The sequence below is a fragment of the Pimephales promelas genome, chromosome 9 (assembly GCF_988280905.1).
Source record: "Pimephales promelas chromosome 9, fPimPro1.hap1.1, whole genome shotgun sequence".
In the NCBI taxonomy this organism is placed as follows: Eukaryota; Metazoa; Chordata; class Actinopteri; order Cypriniformes; family Leuciscidae; genus Pimephales; species Pimephales promelas.
Window position 1 is genome coordinate 210,110 of NC_142777.1, and position 20,172 is coordinate 230,281.

The 20,172-nt window shown below is 40.0% G+C and overlaps 1 protein-coding gene across 1 annotated transcript; it reads left to right on the forward strand.

The window, feature by feature from the left end:
- Nucleotides 1-8,598: 8,598 nt before the first annotated feature.
- On the forward strand, nt 8,599-17,770 carry cysltr1 (cysteinyl leukotriene receptor 1). The gene is made up of 2 exons (XM_039666848.2): nt 8,599-8,827; nt 15,545-17,770. Exon 2 carries the CDS (start codon nt 15,559-15,561, stop codon nt 16,612-16,614), a length of 1,056 nt encoding a protein of 351 aa, XP_039522782.2. The 5' UTR covers nt 8,599-8,827; nt 15,545-15,558; the 3' UTR covers nt 16,615-17,770.
- The last annotated feature ends 2,402 nt before the right edge of the window (nt 17,771-20,172 follow it).

Sequence of the window (20,172 nt, forward strand, 5' to 3'; positions counted from 1 at the left end):
AGTAAATGTCTCTATGGATGGTGGTGGCGCAGTGTATAAGACACATGCCTTTGGTGTGAGAGACCCGGGTTCGAATCCACTGTGAGACACCAATGTGTCCCTGAGCAAGACACTTAACCCCTAGCTGCTCCAGAGGCGTGCGACCTCTGACATATATAGCAATTGTAAGTCGCTTTGGATAAAATCATCAGCTAAATGAATAAATGTAAATGTCTCTAGTATTTTTATTTTTTGTACTATGGAAGTCAATGGTGCCAAACAACTGTTTAGGTCCATTCGTTCTTCAAAATATCTTGCTTTGTGTTCAGCAGAAGAAAGAACAACTGAAGGGTGAGTAAATGATGACAGAATTTGAATTTTCTGGTGTAGTATCCCTTTAAGTGTGTGACTCACCCGATCAGATCTCTCTCCTGCAGGGAAGCAAACATAATGCAGAACAGGTCATTCAGGTTTGAAAGATTTAAAAGCTACACAACTCTGCAGAAGTGCATTCAGGAAATGCTCAAACACCTTCGTTTGCATGACACTTGAGGTTCTCGAGTAATTCTCTGAAACTGAACAGCAGTAAAATAGAAATTCTTCTTGTTGGTTAAAAAAATACAATAAGTAAGTTGAATATTTCTTCTCTGGAAATAGATAAGTGTTCTGTTCCTCTGTCCAATCAGGTTAAAAGTTTGGGTGTCATTATTGACACAGCTCGGTCTTTTGAATCTCACATAAATAGTGTTAGTGCTCCTCCATAACTTCAAGATCTTCTTCATGTACACACTCCTCCCCGTTCTCCACTCGTGATCGACTAGTTATAGCTCAAATTAGTTCAAATTTTAGGGGATTGACTGTCACAGATATGAGCTGTGTGTCAGTAGAAGGTTTTCGAGACAGTCGCTGTCTTCCACACTCTTGTTGGTTCACTTAGATCTGAGAGATAAACTTGCACCTCAACAGGACTTTTGATGTTTGCAAATGTAATGAGACTTTACAATATTATTTACATAGCCAAATTTGATATCACTTAGTCCCAGGCTTGATTTACACCACTGTTTATTTCAGTTGTAGTTTAGTTTAATTAAATTTGTTCTATTATTTATAATGTGTTTCATGAGTTCAAATGAAATGGCTGTATTGTCTATCTTTAAGGTGCAGTGCCTTGAGAACAGGCGTTAGTTTCTTTAGTTTCTGTTAGTTACTGTCACTGAACTGAACTGAGGTTCCCAATCGATTAAAAAAGACCTAACAGAGCATCCATCAAGTGTTAGACAGTATTCTAGACTGTTACGTGTGGAAGTTTTTTGTCCAATAATTAGAATCTCTGTTTTTTCATAGTTTAGTAGTAGGAAATTACTAGTCATCCAATTTTTTATTATCAGCTATGCATTCCGTTAATTTTGTGAATTGGTAAGTTTCGTTAGCCTAATTCGTAAACCTAATTCTGTAGGATCAAGTTGTGTTTTTTTAACACGCGGTTTTATCATAGCTAGCTTAAAGGTTTTTGGTACGTATCCTAGCGACAAAGATGAATGAATGATATTAAGAATGACCTCTGGAAGCATCTCTTTCAGTACTTTAGTCGGTATAGGGTCTAGCATACAAGTTGTTGATTTAGATGAATTAACGAGTTTGCAAAATTCTTTCTCTCCTATAGCAGCAAATGAACCAAATCTTTCCTCAGGGAGACGACAGTGCGCCCCCTGATGCGATACTGTAGTAGACAGTTGCATAGTTAAAACTTTTGTGCCTGAAATTATCAATCTTATAAGTGAAGAAGTTCATAAAGTCATTACTACTGTGTTGCTTGGACACTTCTGGGCTCGAAGCTTTCTTTTTCGTTAGTTTAGCCACTGTTTCAAATAGATACCTAGGATTATGTTTATTTTCTTCTAATAGGTTTGAAAAATAAGCAGATCTAGCCGTTTATAAGGCCTCTCTGTATGCGATCGAGCTCTCCTTCCATGAGATCCGGAATACCCCTAGTTTAGTTTTCCTCCAGCTACGCTCCATTTCTCTGGCTGCTCTCTTAAGGGCCTGAGTGTATGTGTGTGTGTGTGTGAGAGTGTGCTAGTTGTACCACGGCGTTGGACTATTTTCTTTAATCTTCTTTAAGCGCAACAGAGCAAATGTGTATAAAGTGCTGGGAAAGAGAAAGTTAAAAGTTTCCATCACGATATCGAGTTCTTCTAAGCTATCCGGGATGCTGAGATGATGAAACTGATTAGCAAGATTATTGATAAAGCAGTCTTTAGTGGCAGAGGTTATAGGTCGTCCAACATATTTATAACACGGAGTCGGCTTTGCTGCTTTGGCGAAGTGAAGTTTACATGAGACTAGATAGTGATCTGAGATGTCATCGCTCTGCTGCAGAATTTCAACGGCATCAACATCTATCCCATGTGTTAATATTAGATCTTCTAGAGTATGGCTACGACAATGAGTGGGTCCTAACATGTGTTGTCTAACTCCAATTGAGTTTATTATGTCTTTAAATGCCAATCCCAATGCATCTTTTTCATTATCTACATGTATATTAAAGTCACCAATTATTAGTACTTTATCTGCAGCCAGGACTAGTTCTGATAGAAAGCAAATTCTTTGCTAAAATCTTTATGGTGCCGTGGTGGCCTGTATACAGTAGCCAGCAGAATTCTCAAACGTGATTTATCATTTATACTATATATTTTTACACTAAGCATCAACACTTCAAAAGAAGTATATTTAAAACTAGATTTCTTAGTGGATTTGAGGATATTACTATAAATTACAGCAACACCTCCCCCTTTGCCTTTCAGACGAGGTTCATGTTTATAACTGTAATCTTGGACTCATTTAAAGTAATGTAATCGTTTGTTTTTAGCCAGGTTTCTGTCAAACACAGCACATCTAGATTATAATCTGAAATCATATCATTAACTATGAGCGATTTTGAAGTAAGGGATCAAATATTCAGCAAGCCAAGCTTTATCATTTGCTCATCTGTATTATATCTGTTTTTTATTTGTTGAATATTAATTTAATTTTTAATCTGACGGTATTTGGATATTCACAGACACAGTCTCTATATGATATCTAGGTGAAAGAGGCTCTATGTGATGGGATTTATCTGACCTTGGTGACGCGAGGCCGCTAGCAGACGGTCGGTTTAGCTAGTCTGTCCGCTTCCTGACCTGAGCCCCAGACTGGTCAGGCTTGCCCCAAAAACTTTTCCAATTGTCTAGACGAGACATTACTCACCGCGCTTGTTGACTGGTTTTACTCTCCGGGCTTTTTCTGAACTCAAAGGCGCGAATGCGCAAGAGAAAATGAATAAATAAATGAGCGCACGGGTGGCGCGTTAACAGGCTAGCGAGTTATTGTGTTGTACTAACAATAACGGAAGCTGTGTAAGGTTAATCTGAAATGTTGGGTAAAATGTATTTAGTAGTATAAACAACTAGAATGAGGGTTAAAAACAGAAAGAAAAAGGAAGCTAATACGAGGTTTAAACGGAGCGTACAGGTTTGGAGCAAACAAACACACAGCACAGCTGGCAAACAATCAGCGATCAGCCAAAGCAAACGACCTGTGAGGATAACGTCATAAAATGGACAGCATTTTATGATTCAAGTGTAAAGTGTCTGTTATCATCCCTGAAAACAAACACAAATAATGGAGTTCATCACTTCAAGAGGCATTGGTGTTGTGCTCAAAAAAATTAAAATAAAAACATCACAGAAATTGTTTTTCGACAAACTTTTTATGTATTTGCTAAAAATGAAAGAGTGCAGAAACAAAACACCTCTTACACCCGTTGTATTACAAATGTATTAAATGTTTAATTACCGGTGGGATAAATGTCTTTTGCACCGGACGCAAATCTAAAAGGGGTTACTCTGAAGTAGCTTCATTATTCATAGGTGTGGTTTGGGCGTAACGTGAAATAAACCAATCAGAGCCTCATCCAACATACCCTTTAAGAGCAGGTGCGCATGTAGCATGACGGATTGTTATTATAACGGCGGGTTTACCAGGCGGAGCGTTCACAGCCGATGAGACCGACGCTCTCGTCAGGGCAGCGAAAGACAGAGAGTTGATGTTGTATGGGGATGGAGAAACTCTCGCACATCAGCGTCGGTTAAACATTATATACGGATGTTTCTTGCCACTATTGGGCAAACAGGTCTGATCCAGTACTACAATTAGCCTTAAAAATGGGTAATAAGGTTTTTTCATCTTCATGTAAACCACAATGATTTCCCTCATTTGTTCATATTTTTCCTTGTTATAATGTATGATTTGCAAAAATAAAAACTGCTGCATCTGTGTTGATGAGAGAATCAGTGTATGCTTGATCCGTTCCAACAGCTTCTTTTGTTTGAGTAAGCCTCACGCAGCTTCCACCTTCTTCTCCATCCTCCTGATACCCCTACACCCTCAGATGCAGCAGACCTTTGCTCCAGGTTTTTGGATTTTTTCAGCAGAAATTGGACACCATCCGGTTCACTGCAGTACCCCCTATCCGTGTTCTCTCCACTGGATGCTGATCAAGTAACAAAACTGGTTATCTCAGCCAAGACTTCAACCAGCAGTCTTGACCCAATGCCCACCACCCTGGACAAAGCCCGTCTTCACATCGTCTGCCATGCAAAACATCAGAAATGGATCTCTTAACTCTGGCGTGGTACCATCCAGCTTTAAAATGGTGGCAGTCATCCCCACTATCAAAAAGCCAGGCTCAGATCCAGATGACCCCAACTATCGTACAATCTCCAACCTCACTTTCCTCAGCAAAATCCTGGAAAGAGCAGTGGCTGCCCAGCTTCAAGATTACATGTCCCACCATGAGCTCTTCGAACCCCTCCAATCTAGTTTCAGAAGACACCATAGTATTGGGACTGTCCTCATCAAAATCACTAATGAGTCAAGTCAAGTCAAGTCACATTTATTTATATAGCGCTTTTCACAATACAGATTGCATCAAAGCAGCTTCACAGTGATAACATGAAAGCAGTACAACACAGATCAATAATATTGTAAATATTAAATATTAAATATCCCCAACTGAGCAAGCCAACAGTGGCAAGGAACCAAAACTCCATCAGATTGGATGGAGAAAACAACCTTGGGAGAACCCAGGCTAATATTCATATTGTTTATATATAAATATTAAATATAAATATTGTTTATATATAAAACGGCGCCTTAATGACCTCCTGCTGGCTGCTGACAACAGCCTCCTCACCATCGTCATCACCATCCTCATCTTCCTTGACCTTTCTTCAGCTTTTGATACAATTTCACACACCATCCTTCTCCATCGCCTTTCTGAGCTCATCAGCCTCAGTGGCACAGCTCCAGTCCTATCTCAATGACCGGAAACAATTCATAACCATAAATGGCTCAAATTCTGATTGTCAACTGCCTGCAGGACCTCAAACCATGGATGACCACACCTACTCAGACAGAACAGTAACAAGTCAGAACTCAAGGTGGTGGCCCCAGCACCACTGATCAGGAAAGTTGGAGACCTGGCCCTGGTTGTGGATGGCTGCTCCATTTCCCCATCTCCTGGGATGCGCAAACTGGGGGTCATCCTGGACGCCACTCTCTCTTTCCGGTACCACATCAACAACACCCTCAAAGCTGCCTTCTGCCACCTCAGAAACATCTCACGACTCCGGCCTTCACTCACAGATGCGGTATCTGAGACAGTCATGCATGCCTTTCTTAATGCATGACCTCCCGTCTAGATTACTGCAGTGGTGTCCTGGACCACCAAAGCCCTTAGCAGACTCCAGTATGTCCAAAAACTGGGTTCTAACCCACACAAATCCCTGGCAGCATATCAGTCCCATCATCCAACAGCTCCACTGGTTGCCAGTCAAGCCACACATCACCTAAAAGACCCTCCTGCTCACTTACCAATCTCTCCATGGACTCTCACCAAAATACCACACAGACCTCCTCCATCCCTACACCCATTTGGGGACAGGGCTTTCTCTGGAACAGTGTACCACTTCACGTCCGCTCTGCCTCATCCCCGGCCATGTTCACAATACAACTTAAAACATTTCTTTTCATGAAGTCTTTTGACCCCTAACCCCTTGCATGTTCTCTTTGTAAACGTTACGTGTGACCTTTCAACCTGATTATATAATGTGTGTCTCATCACAGCTAGAGCAAGACCAGCATTTGTTGTTTGAAAGTATATATCTTTTTATTTTGTTATAAAATGGCGGATGTTTGACTCTTATTCCTCAGCTGGGATTGTGTCGAGATAAGTAAATTATCAAGACATTTTAAATCTGAAGTGAACTACTCCTTTAACAGAGTTGCGCTGCCTATACACGTAATTATCTTTTATATGAGCTATTTTCACATGGATTGTGACCGAATCAAAATATGTAATATTTTCCAACAATGCACTTTTCTGTCAGGGATATTTGGTTATGTTAGTTCAGTTTCACTTTCATGGACTTTTAGTTATTATTCATTGGTTCCTGTCTTCCTAGTAAAGTAGTAGTATAATAGTAATATAGTAGTATAATAGAAATAATAATTTAGTAGTATAATAGTAATAGTACCTCGCAGAAGGACATGCAGGTGTTCAGTTGTCAGTGCGATCGACAATCATACTGAGTAAGTTTATAGATGTAATATTTTACAGACGAAATATAGCCTATTTGTGTTTTCATCGTCATAATGTAAAAGTTCCTATTCTTGAGTGAAATTACAAAAATAATAATTTTATCCATAGCCATTAGTGATTGATAATGATAATACAGTTTCTTTTTTTATTATATATTTTTTTCTATAAAATGCAAACATCCATGTACATCCATTTTGCTCACATATTATTGTAGCAGAGTTTGTACTGAATACAGCACAATTATATGTTGGCCAATGGTTTATTGTAAGTAACTGAAAGAAGCACAAATGTGAGGGCATGTCAAAACATCTCAAGAGCCCCGAAACACCTCAGACTCCAGAGGGTTAACAAACTGGCTTGCCTAACAGTGTTGTCATTTGTTTACTTCCTTGCTACAACATACAATTAACAACACAAACTATTACAGGAAAACACATTGACGGAAAATGAATCATACTTACAGGTCGTGGCCCGTAATCAACAGCTTCTGTTCTTAGAGTTGGAACTGCTCCATCTTTCAGGACAAGCCGGTGTGCGAATCCTGCATTCAACTCGCAAAGATTGTGGAAGATTTCCTCTGTAAAATGTGCTCCTCCGTGGGATTTGGGTAATAATTATGAGGGACCGAGTTCAAAATAAAATGTATCCATTGATCCCTAACTCCCGCAGGAAGGCTGAACAAAGTGGACCTGCAATGCGGATGAAAAAACAGCGTTTCGACGGCATTGCGGCAACAACACTCCAGCCTACTGTACCACAGCAACTCTTCTCCCACTTTATTTATTTAGTCTTCTCGGAGGAGGGGTTTATGTAAATATCGGGTTAGTGACGTCAGCAACCCTGGAGGAATGTCGTGTAGTCCTTATCGGCCGTTTGCTGTAGTTCTTAGAAACTGATTTCTTTAAAAGCAATATCTGCCTTTGCTTTAAACTTTGAGTGTTGTAACTTCACAGATGTTGTTTGTTTAAACAGAAACATCACACACTAGCTAAAGTTAGAAAAGTGAAATCGTGTTTTACCACCCCTTTTAGAATGGTTTTCATAAAGAAAAATGCATGTTTAACTTGTTCAAGGCTTTGAATCGAATGTTTATTTTGACTTTCAGGCCCTGTTTACACGAGAACGATTCCGGGTGAAAACGTAAAAATATTTTTTCGGATGTGCCTTTCGTTTACACGGCGACGGCGTTTTTGGGGCTTGAAAACGCATAAAAGTGAAGCCACCCTCCAGAGTGGAAATCTTAAAAACGCTCCACCGCCGCGTTCCCGTGTAAAGGGTAAAAACGCAAAAGTCTGCTTGACAGTGAAGGTTGTACACAGGTAGGTGGACTTGGTGTTGTTGTAGTATGCACTTTTAGCCGCCTGAAGTGCATACTACATTAAATTTCACACAGTTTTGCGTCACCATCTGCACGCGGATTTCCCACCCAAAACGCTTGTCTAAACGCAGAATAAAAAGTGATAAAGCAACGCCACTTTCGCGTTTTCTCTTCAGATCGTTTCCGTGTAAACATAGCCTCATATGAATAAATACAGTAATATTTGACAGTAAATACATCATACTCTGTTTCTTATAACTTGTGACGACATGACCATGAGTGTAATAATGTGTGATGCAGATGGATAACACTTCACAACACAGTTAGACAATTATTAATATTTAAAAAAAATAAGAAACAGTTCTATAAGCTTGTTATATCACTGAACTAACAATGAACTATATTGTGATTGTCTTCATTAACTTTAAACGTGATAAATAGGCCAGGTTTTAAAATATTGCTCACTGTAGGCTACTACAAAGTGACTTTACATATTTAAATAGTGTAGATCTCCGTGTAACTCAATGAAGGAGAATCCCAGTCTGAAACAGCTGGCCCATAACTGTTAGTGGTTAAGAGGAACACACTGATCTGTGTGGGCTAGTCTGCCTCTGCGTGTGTGTGTGTGTGTGTGTGTGTGTGTGTGAGATGTTTAGTTAGACATTACCCGGAAACTGCGGCTTCGACAGGAGAGAGAGGCAGAGCTGACTCGATCCTCGTCAAACTGCGCTCCAGATCCAGATCCAGATCCAGATCCAGTTTCAGATCCAGTTTCAGGTCCAGATTCAGATCCAGTTCCAGGTCCAGCTATAGTCAGGGTTTATGTGGAAGGACGCAAACTTTATTCGGACCCTGGCGGACTGCGACCGAAGACGGACACACACATAACGGTCAGACTTTCTTCATACTCATTCTCTTCAGTCAATTGCATGCATTATGATTTAAACCTGAGTGCGCGAGTTTATTGGCTGGTTTAGAATAATCGCAGAGCCTAATGTACTTTTAATGACGTCTGAATTAAATTGTGTGTAAGCAGATGTAAGAAAACATGTTTATGTGGATGTTGTGAAACACTGAACGAGGCTAAGCTTTGCTGATCTCCTCTAGATATATCCCAGTATCAACACTTTATATCATGGCCACATATTAGAGTTCAGTTCCGACTGCTCAGATCAGATTCTACACTACTTTAAATGTTTTAAAATTGCACATGTAATGAAATGAAAGTCGACATCAAAGAAACGCATAAAACATGATCAATATTGAAATGCAGTGTTCATTTGTAACTCCAGCCTTTATTTGTATAGTTCTTTAATCTCATAACATTCTGTTAAAACTGTGTGACTTTGAACATTAATGTATTGTTGTACAGTGGAAGTCGACGGGGTCCAATGTAGTTCACAAGTTTTTCAGATTATCTCAAATTTACATTTTTATGTTCTGCAAGAGAAAGAAATGAATGACAGAATTTAAAATTTAATCCCTTTAAACGTTGCACTCAAATCTTTAAAGGTAATAAAATACGTAAAATGGTAAGTTGCTTTTGAAATAAACAGCAATTTAAAGCTGAAAGTCCATCGCCCTTCATTACAGTAAACTACTAAACCTGATCAACATGAGGGGAATCTCTCTCCACTTCTCCAATATAAAGCCAAACACTCATCTAATGGCTGTGCTTGAAACTGTATTATGTTTTTAATTCATAATTGTCCATGGGGCAACATGTGGACCAGTAATTGTGTGTTGGTAATTGTATTTGTTTATTTATTAATGGATATTTTGTGGCCAGGCATTTAGTAGTTTGACCTCATGTATGTCCTCATTCGGCCAAACTAATTACAGGCAACATCTTATAAAGCATCTGCAATATTAAAGATTTATGTATTTGAATTATTGCCATCCAACTCAGTTGTAATTAAACAAATTAACTTAATGTGACGCACATCTGTCAGTCAGTCAATCAAACAAACAAATTATGTGCTAAACTAAACGGTTGTATATATTTATCATCACTCAATCAAAATTATTATATATAAACCAATCTCATACATTATAGATTGTTAGCTATAAAAATAGCAGTTAGCCATATTTTAACAATATTCACACTTTTTAGCTGCTTATTTTTTTCATAATGAACAGATTTATGCTGATTCCAATGAATCTAATATTGTTATTTAAATAAAATCATTATTTATTTATTTTTTTGCAATGGATGCAAATACTATATATATATATATATATATATATATATATATATATATATATATATATATATATATACATACATTTTTTTGTGTTTTATTCTAAATAGTAATGACAATCACAATGGAACAATACGGTGTATAATGAAATAGAATTATATTTGTCTTGCATCTCTTGATTTAAGTTCAATATTCTTTATTTCTAGCTCTCAGGCAAACTGTCCTGGACTGAAACATTCTTCAATGTGCAAATTAAACAATAACAAAGCACAATTATTTTTGCCCCAATTAAGTTCAGAAGTTGCATACAGGACAATAAAATACAATTCTATGGATTCCATATGTGAAACTTTTTTAAAATACATATTAAAGAAATGTGCAAGTATTACTGATAAAAAGCAGTATTTCCCTTTAATGACGTTAGCATAACATGATTATGTTAAAGAAGTGCTTGCGAATCTTTCATGTCCGTCTTCAGTCCACCGTCGCTGGATCTTATCACGCAGATGTGGACGTTTCTGCTTCTAAATAATAAAAGAATATCATAAAGAAGGTAATTAGGACTTATCTCCCTATTAAAACTCTCTTACATAAGTCCCATTACAACAGCATTGTTGTTTCTCCAGAAACTGTAGTTTATCAGATTTGTCGAGTTCCTGCTATGGAAGTTTCGTGTGTTGAATGTGAGTTAGTTTGTTTTCTCTTTGTCTGCTAATAGTACAGATGGACATCAGCCATTTTGGCTTTTTACATGTTTTTATGTTGTAGTAATGTCTATTGCCCAGGATTAAATACACAATAATAAATGTCAGCTCACAATTCAGACTTTTTCTTGCAATTTCAAGCTTAAATCTAGTAAAAATAAAAAAACTCAGAATTGCAGCATATAATTTTTTAATTGTTAGATAACTGTTTAATTGAGAGATAAAAAGTCGCAAATACCCTTTAAAAAAAAATATATATATATATATATATTCTGTCATAATGGAGACTGTCCATTGTGCAAATGAGACAAATGCAATCTCAGTGAAATAAATCTGTCTCCTCTCCACTAGTAAGCTGGTGTGTGTGTGTGTGTGTGTGCGTGTGTGTGGTGGGCGTTCGGGTGGAGCTGCACGCTGGTGATGTTGAGGAGATCCCCCCTCCTCTATGTAAAGCGCATTATCATTTCTTTACTGTTTCTTTGATGTAAAACTAACAAGCTGTCTCCTCTATAATACTCACACACTCACTCACTCACACACACACGCTCTCACACACTCACTCTCTCTGTCTCACACACACACTCACTCGCTCACTCACTGTGCCTGGGCTAAATCCAGTGACGCCCCCTTGCAGTGATGTTGTGTAACTGCATGATCAGTAGATGTGTGTGTGTGTGTGTGTGTGTGTGTGTGTGTGTGTGTGTGTGTGTGTGTGTGTGTGTGTGTGTGAGCTCTGCTGGATCTCGACTCAGCTGAATCTCCCGAAAGCGGTTGAGAACGGCTCACAGTGGGAACAGTCAGACGCTAAAATTGTTTGAAAGTTGCTAGCATTTTTTGTATGAAATACCTTCAAGGGAAAAAAAGAATGATATTTCAATTTCAGAGGCCTGAAAATATTAGAAATAAAGATAAATGTTTTCCCAAGTTCAAGTTGTGTGTGCCCAATGATGTCTGGAGAGTCTGGAGTCCTTTCATTTTCATTTTATTGTTTATTTCTACAGGGATAGTGCACAATTAAAAGTAATTGCACCAGACGCTGTCCCTGGGCAGTTAAACAAGTAAAATAACATACATTACATATAAACACCACATAAAACATCACAATACATACATGTGCAGAATATACAATGTAAAACCAGAATATAAAGCAGAGAGTGTACAACAGTCATGAGTGTTTGCAGATCTGTGCTGTTTATGAAGGGAGCACACAGGCTTCAGTGTTGATGCATCTGCCTGTTATACAGTTCGACAGGAGATGAGGAATCAGAGAAGTGCAGCTGATTCAGAGAGATGGTGCCTGATGCTTTTACAATTAATCAAATTGAATTGAACATTATTTATAACCCTTTTTACTTTTGCTTTTTAAGAGACAGCTGTTGGTCTATTATTATTCCTATATATTTAACAAAATTTGATTGCTTCACCATTAAACATGATATCTGGATTCACAGAGTTTTGTTTTCGCGCAGTGAAATACGTGCAGACAGTTATACTTGCGTTTAGAGACACACAAGACTCATTCAACCAGTTTCAGAGACTTTCACCATTGCAGATGTCAGTTTGTTTGCAACTAGTTCTTGCATGAGTCAACATGACATCATGACTTTTGCGTAAACATATACGCCAGTTTCGAGTCAGGTGGCGTGTTATCTCTACGCATTTTGAGCTATCCGCGTGTATGCGTATATGTCTACGCCATTAACGTCCGCGTCATTCCGCGTGTCCGAACACGCAGTCAAATCTCCACTCATAAATGCCATTAACCCCAGTGACGGTTAGGTTTAGGGACGGGGTTGAGGTAAGTCATATATTTAATAACGTTAAGTCAACGGCGTTCATAAACACGCTGAAAAGCGATTATGCGTGTTGATAGCACGCCAAAAATGGAAATACGAATTGGCGTGTCATACACACACTACTTCATGAGATCAGTCTGCATGAGTAAAAAGCACAGTATCATCTGCATACATTATAACATGTGCACTTGGACATGCTTGAGGCAGATCATTAATATAAATACTAGATAAAATCGGTCCTAAAATCGACCCCTGAGGAACCCCGTAGGTTGTGATGTTACGTCTGACGCCGACGCTTCGAACTCGAACGGTCCTTGCAATGAACCACTGCATTACGTCACTAGTCACGTGAAATGTCGTCTGAAGTCCCGACTCCTGTAGTGAACCGCCTGACTGCTCCGACGGCCCGATCCAGTGGCGACAGGTTTGATACGGCAGTATTTCTGATAAAAGTGAAGCCAAACCATCGCAACACCGCGTTAGTATTCGGCGTTTGGATTGGCGTTATTATTGAGAGTGGATTGAGTTTATTTTAGTGTTGTGATGGAGCCAGCGAGAAAGAGAAGTCGTTCGCAAGTTTGGGAACTCTTTAAACTTATTTTCCTGAATAAGATTAGTTCTTTGACATTTATGCTTACAAATATTTTTACATATATAGTGAATGATGTTGAGAAAGGCAGAAACGGCAAAAAAAAAAAACCTCTGCTACATCATTCAGGTTCAACCATTTACACAAGCACATCCTTTTCAACATACACACACACCAGTCCCACCAGTTAACAAGCTATAGTGTTCTGCTTCCCACAGGAAAGAAGCAGTAATGTAATGGATTCTATAGTCATGGGTTTCCATTACAGAAATTCTATTGGATTTAATGGTTTTCATGGGAATTATAGTGGTCTCAGTAGACTGTAGTGGTTTAAATGGTAAAAGCCAATGCTTCCTATTGGTATTTTAATCGAAACCATTAGAATTTCTGTGATGGTTTCCAACTTTTTTTAAGCTGGTCTGATCTTTTGTCTTTGTCTAAAGAAATAATTACACACACACACACACACACACACACATCATGCTTAATGTTTTATTGTCAAAGTGAACGCATTAAATTCATCAGTATCTGTAAAATTCACCTACATAAATGAGCTTCACAGCACTAACACTGTTTCAGCTTCGATCGCTTCGGTAAACACGGTTTATATTCGGTAATAGTAAGATTTTCAGGACAACTCCACCTCAGTGATGTCATGAGTTACGGCCAATCAGAGCAAGGCATGGGTTGAGGTCACCGCGTAAATCTTATTTTTGTTCTATTTTTAAATTTTTTCTCAGAGCAAATCATCGCGCAGACAGTTTGCAGCACTAGTTTCTGTCTGACGTCCATATTCACGTGTTGTGTTCTTCATCTTCTTTGCTTGGTTTTGGCGCGCGTGCTGTTACGCGTCATTTCCGGTTTGTTTTACTGCATGATTTTTTCTGACAGAACGTGGTTTGTAGACAAGATAGAAACGTTGAGGGACAGTTGTTGTCAACTGGTGTAGTGCGTTACCTCCTGTTGCGGATCAATCACGTTGTGTCGTGTGGTGTGTGTGAACAGCTCAACAACTTCAACACTCCAGGGGCTCGTTCTTCGTACGCTGCTTAAAACATCCGAAATCAAATGAGACATCTAAGATAATATCATCGTGCTCATCATGATCCGGCTAATTGGGTTCTTCGAACACACCTGTTGTTTATGATTAGTATCGCTGGATTGAGTTATCTGAGATAACTGCGCGTTCTCGCGTTGGTTTAAAAGGGGACATGTATCGATAGCAGAACCAGTGATCAGCAGCGCTGCTATTGGCTGTTCAGCATGGCCAAAGAACACGCCCAGTTTTTCTCCCAAGCAGAGCAAGCGCTTTTAATGCAAGGTTATGCCGAATTTCAGTCTTTAATTAAAACATCAGGAACACCTCAAAGTGTGCAAAAGCAGGAGAGAGTGCTGGCAAAACTAGAAGACAAATCAAGTGCGTTTGTGGTGGCCATTTTAGATGTTTTAATAACTTATTATAATTGTTTTATTTTTATTTTCATGCCAGTCAAAAGATATCATGACAACTGCAGATATAGGAGACCCGTCAACAGAACGTGAACCCCCTCCTCTTTCACTGAAGTCGCAGGTGTGGAAGGTTTTTGGATTTCCAGTGAGTAATGTTGACAACGTTCGCGCTTCAATAAAGCCACAGTTTGCAGAAATCCCAAGTCTCGTGGATGTGCTGGGAGTCTCCCGCATATTGATAGCGGCTCCCTGATGCACGCAAATTAGTTAAAATCTCCCGTAATCTAGAGTGAGCGAGCAAGAGCGAGTGTTCATGCCGAGACAAAACTGTGCTCCAAACCGTACCGCACACGGCAGAGAGGGAGAGAGAGAGAGTATGAAAAACAATATGAGGACATGAACACATCCAGAGCTGCTGTCTGAGAGAACGCCTAATGAACATTTTCATCATTTTATTTGAGAAAAAGCATTATCAAATACACTCTGAAACACGTCCTCACTACAAACCCCTGAAATAAAAGTTCTCGAAGGAATTAGTCAAGTCACCTTCATTTATAAAGCACTTTTAACAGTATGGATTGTTTCAAAGCAGCTTTACATTGATAGTAGAAATGACCACAGCAGATTGTTTAGGCTGTACAACAGCATTAGGATGAAGTTATTGTCCAGCTAAAGTTAGTTTTGATTGATTCCCTTCTGTTGCGAAGATCATTAGTTATTAACTATGGGGCCGCTAACACGACACCGCTCTAACAGAAAACACTAAACGCAAATTGAAATTGCAATGGAAACACGTCAACAGTGAGCACATACCAATGTTATATGAATTGAATATTTATATTTTGAAAAATCTTCTTTCTTATTTCAGACACCAGTGCAAGAATGGATACGCAGAACACGACATCTCCTACGTTTAATAATTCAGAGTGTCCATCAATTGATGACTTCCGTAACCAAATCTATTCCACGGTATACTCTGTGATCACCGTCTTTGGGCTGATGGGCAACGGCTTCGCTCTCTACGTGCTCCTCCGCACCTACCGGCAGACCTCCTCGTTCCACATCTACATGCTGAACCTGGCCGTGTCAGACCTGCTGTGTGTCAGCACGCTGCCCCTACGGGTGCTCTACTACATCAACAAGGGCCAGTGGAACCTGGGGGACTTCCTCTGCCGGCTCAGTTCCTACGCCCTGTACGTCAACCTCTACTGCAGTGTCTTCTTCATGATGGCTATGAGTTTCACCCGCTTCCTAGCAATCGTGTTCCCGGTGCAGAACCTGAGGCTAGCCACCGAGAAGAAGGCATGGCTCGTTTGCGTGGGCATTTGGGTCTTCATTTGCTCCACCAGTTCACCCTTCCTCCTCTCCGGTCAGCATTTTGATCCAAAGACAAACAAAACCAAGTGTTTCGAACCGCCAGAAACGGTACGCAGCCTCGATAAACTAGTCATGCTGAATTACTTTTCCCTGGTGGTGGGTTTTATTATACCTTTCCTGGTTATCTTGCTGTGTTACGCAGGCATCTTGCGCACTCTACTTAGAAACAGTAACAGTGTGAACAAGCAGCGTTACACGCGGAACAAGGCCATTCGGATGATCGTCGTGGTGATGCTGGCTTTCTTGGTCAGTTTTATGCCCTATCATGTACAACGCTCGCTGCACCTCCACTTCAAGGGCCGCAAGGACACCACCTGCGATGAGGTCATCTACATGCAGAAGTCTGTGGTCATCACCCTCTGCCTGGCTGCCGCCAACTCCTGCTTTGACCCAATGCTCTACTTCTTCTCCGGAGAGAACTTCCGTCACCGCCTCTCCACCTTCCGCAGGGCTTCGGGAAACATGTCTTTAACTCACCGAGGCCGGCATGCTGTCCGAAGCTCCCCGCCTGTGGAGGAGAGTGAGCTGCAGTCCTGTAAGAGTGCAGACAAACTTGGGTAGAGGCAAGGAAAATGAAGAAGCAGAAGCAGATTTCAATAAATAAAGCTTATTCTCCAAAGTAGTATTAATAATAATCAGAGATTCCTATGTACTACATTCCAGTATTAAGACAAATAGATCTTGTGCATGCCTTGGATTAATATGCATTTCTATAATTATGGGAATATCTTTGCACGTAAAAAATATATATATTATGGCATATAAATCATTTTCTAAAAGCATTTCATAATTCTGATATCTGAGCCCACAGTAAGTGGTTATTGGATGTGGTCTGGTATTCATTATTTGGCAATTTAGAAGAACACTTAATATATAAACAGATTGCTTTCTAATCTGCACTTATGACAGCGTTTTGGGATGTATCAACGTAAAAGCTTATTTTATTGAAAAGAATGTATTTTGAAAACCAATGTAGGACCTTAGAGCAAAACAGACAGAGATGACATCAACACTGTACAGGAGAGAGAAAGAGTGGAATCAGCACTCCAGGACCCGGACCATAACCGGACCCTGGCCGTGTGGCACCAGTCGGACTGAGCTAACTAGACCACTGTATCGATTAAGCCTCCTCCAACGCAGAGAACCCAAGACAGATGGGTCGGGAGATGTACGTTTAAGACAGAGGGGCGAGACACCTCAAATATTTCACTGTCATCTTTCAATCACTCATTATGTGTAACTATTGAGTAGTTTAAGCATGTGATGTTTGGTACATGTGTTATTGTTAATTAATTTCCCAAATGTTCATATTAATCAATTCTGTGTAAAACATGGTATTCTGAAGTAAAATGAAGAAGTGTAGAGTATAAGGTAATATAAACACAGTACAAATGCAGTCCATTACAGTCCATCCGCAGTACAACGATGAACAAGTTGAGTAATGCCTCATCTGTTTTTCGTTTTGTTTCATGTGTTTTAATGTCTTTTATTTTGGTGTTTGGTTCATGTCGTGTGATTGGCTGTCCCCCTCTTCAGGACTCATGTTCTCATTAGGTGCGTTCGACTTCCACCGGATGCGGAGGGATCGGGACAGCACTGCATCGAGTCGAACACACCTAAAGAACCATGGTCCTGCTATCTTGTTTAGTAGTTCAGGGTTTATGTTCCACAGTTTTGGATCATGTAAAAGTAAATAAACTACACTTGGGCTTCTACACCATCGTCTTCATCTGCTCCTTTTCCAGGCGGCGTTACAGATCACATGACCAGCCTTGACCACAGAAGTCTGTCTCATTCGATCACTCCCTAGAGGAGTTGTGGACTGGGGTACAGGTGACTGTTTAATGATGTGGCCTTAAAAGGCATTTTTACTTTGGCTGGGATTTTTCCATACGCTCACTCAGTTCATATTTGTGCTTCTGCATGTTTGATTAATGAGGCCCCAGAGCCCTCTTACGTGTGCCTCCTCCTGGTTACTGTAATGCTTTATATGCTGGAATTAGCCAGTCTTCACTATCACGTTTACAACTGGCAGAGAATGTCGCAGCTGGTTTTTAAACTGGGATAAAAGAGGAAGCATATCTGGCCTATCTTAGCTCCTCTTCGTTGGCTACTGGAGCAGTAAAGGGTTGATTTTAAAATTTTAGTTTTTGTATTTGAAGCTTTCCTGTGCTCTGAATCTCGCTCTTTCGGAGGCCTCAGTCTTCGACAGCAGATTGATCGCTTCAGTGCAGATGGCACAGCGATACGGCCCTGCTTCCTCAGCTAGCGTGTGCCTCAGTTTAATCCTGGATTTCAGAGTGAGGTTCAGTATGAATGAACAGCTTCTGCAGGAAAACAAAATAGGCAGCAGCCTCTGGGCAGCATTTCCAGCATCTGCTACCACCAGGTTTAAAGAGTGTGTTGCACATGGCACAACAATGCCTTTGGGTTGATTTCCAACAGTCTGGCTTGGACACCTTTCTTTTTTTTTTCCTATCATATTTGCCCCATTATCATACGACTGCTATATTCAAAAGAGATGTTGAGCTCTTGCTGGATCTTTAGACTGAGGGATGATTGGGTTTCTCCAGTAGATTCTTCAGACTCAAGGAACCGTGTGCTGCTATGTTCCGGATTACTCCCATGGCTTTCCCAATCATACACTTCTCTGGTAATTAGATTATAATCTCTATTTGAGAAGATCTTACAACAGAATCATTAAAGACTGTTGGCTTCTTTAGAATAGACCAGCCAGCTTCTTTCAATGTTTCCCAACACATCTCCCAACTTCTCTCTTCGGAAGTATGAAGTCTGGTGTCGCCTGCCATGGTCCTCTGTGTGTTGTGGCTTCTGCTACACATCTACAGGCTTCAAGACCTCAACTAGTGCACAATCATCTCTAATTAAAGAGCCCCTATCATCCCAGATAGCAAACTGACATTGAATCAACGTGGAAACAACGTTGATCTGACATTGTTTTGCTCATCGAATTAACGTTGAACCAACGTCAGACGCGTCATTCTTTCAAAACTAACGAAAAATCAACTTGAAATCAACGTTGTTTCAGCGTTATGAAACCAAACCAATTTTCGAGTTTCATTTAGCTTTGAAGAATGCCGCGTCTGACGTCGGTTCAACGTTAATTCGATGAGCAAAATCAACGTTGTTTCAATGTCATGAGAGACGTCGTTTCCACATTGATTCAATGTCAGTTTGCTGTCTGGGATAGCATTTGAAATGTTCCTATTTTTGTTTTAGGAGTTCCCAAAAAGGATAAAAAAACACTTTGTCTTATAATATGCATTTATTTTTACCTGATTTGCTCAACGACTCCCAAATGATTCGTTCGGCGATTCATTTTCCCAAACACGGAAAATGCGGCGATTGGTCACATGACCCAGTCAGTTGTTATTGGTAAACCGTAGGCAGAGACTGTCGGCGACGGATCGCCCGTAACCAGGATTATAGCTCGTCAAGTGTTGAAAATTGTATATAGTGTTTGAACAAACGTGTCAGAAAAAGTGCACTTTCCACACGGCCCCTTACTCGCGTCTCCGTGAAGAGCGAGCTTTCCCCGCGAAACTCACATTGCGGCAGCTTTAAGGGGCAGTGCTGATTATATAGAGCGAAGTCAGATTTGGCTGAGTCGTTTAGGAGGTAATTGCCATTTTTCAGTGAATGTCTGGTGAATATCAAAAACAAAACTAACTTTACCTCACTTAGAAGCTGCGCGGAGTGTACACAACACAGACAACACAATATAACTATAGTGTGCATGCTACAGAAAACATAACAACAAACATTATTAATATTACTAACAGACTGTGATTCAGAGGAGGACGAACCTGATCCATATACACTGGATTGCAAATATTACTCGTTGCAAATATGAACTCTGAGCACTGACTCTTCACATGCTCGTCCCTGGACAATGGAAACAAGTGGCTAAACTGTCTTTGCAATGTAGAACAGCGCCTTCTCAACATGATTCAGCTGAAGTATTTCAATGTGTTCTAGACGTCACTTCAAGTTTACACTCCCGTCTGCACGCACAGTTGTTGGGAGCGGCCAATGACCTCTCTACGTCACGACGAAACAGCTAATGACTCGTTTCAAAAACAATTCATTTCATAATCC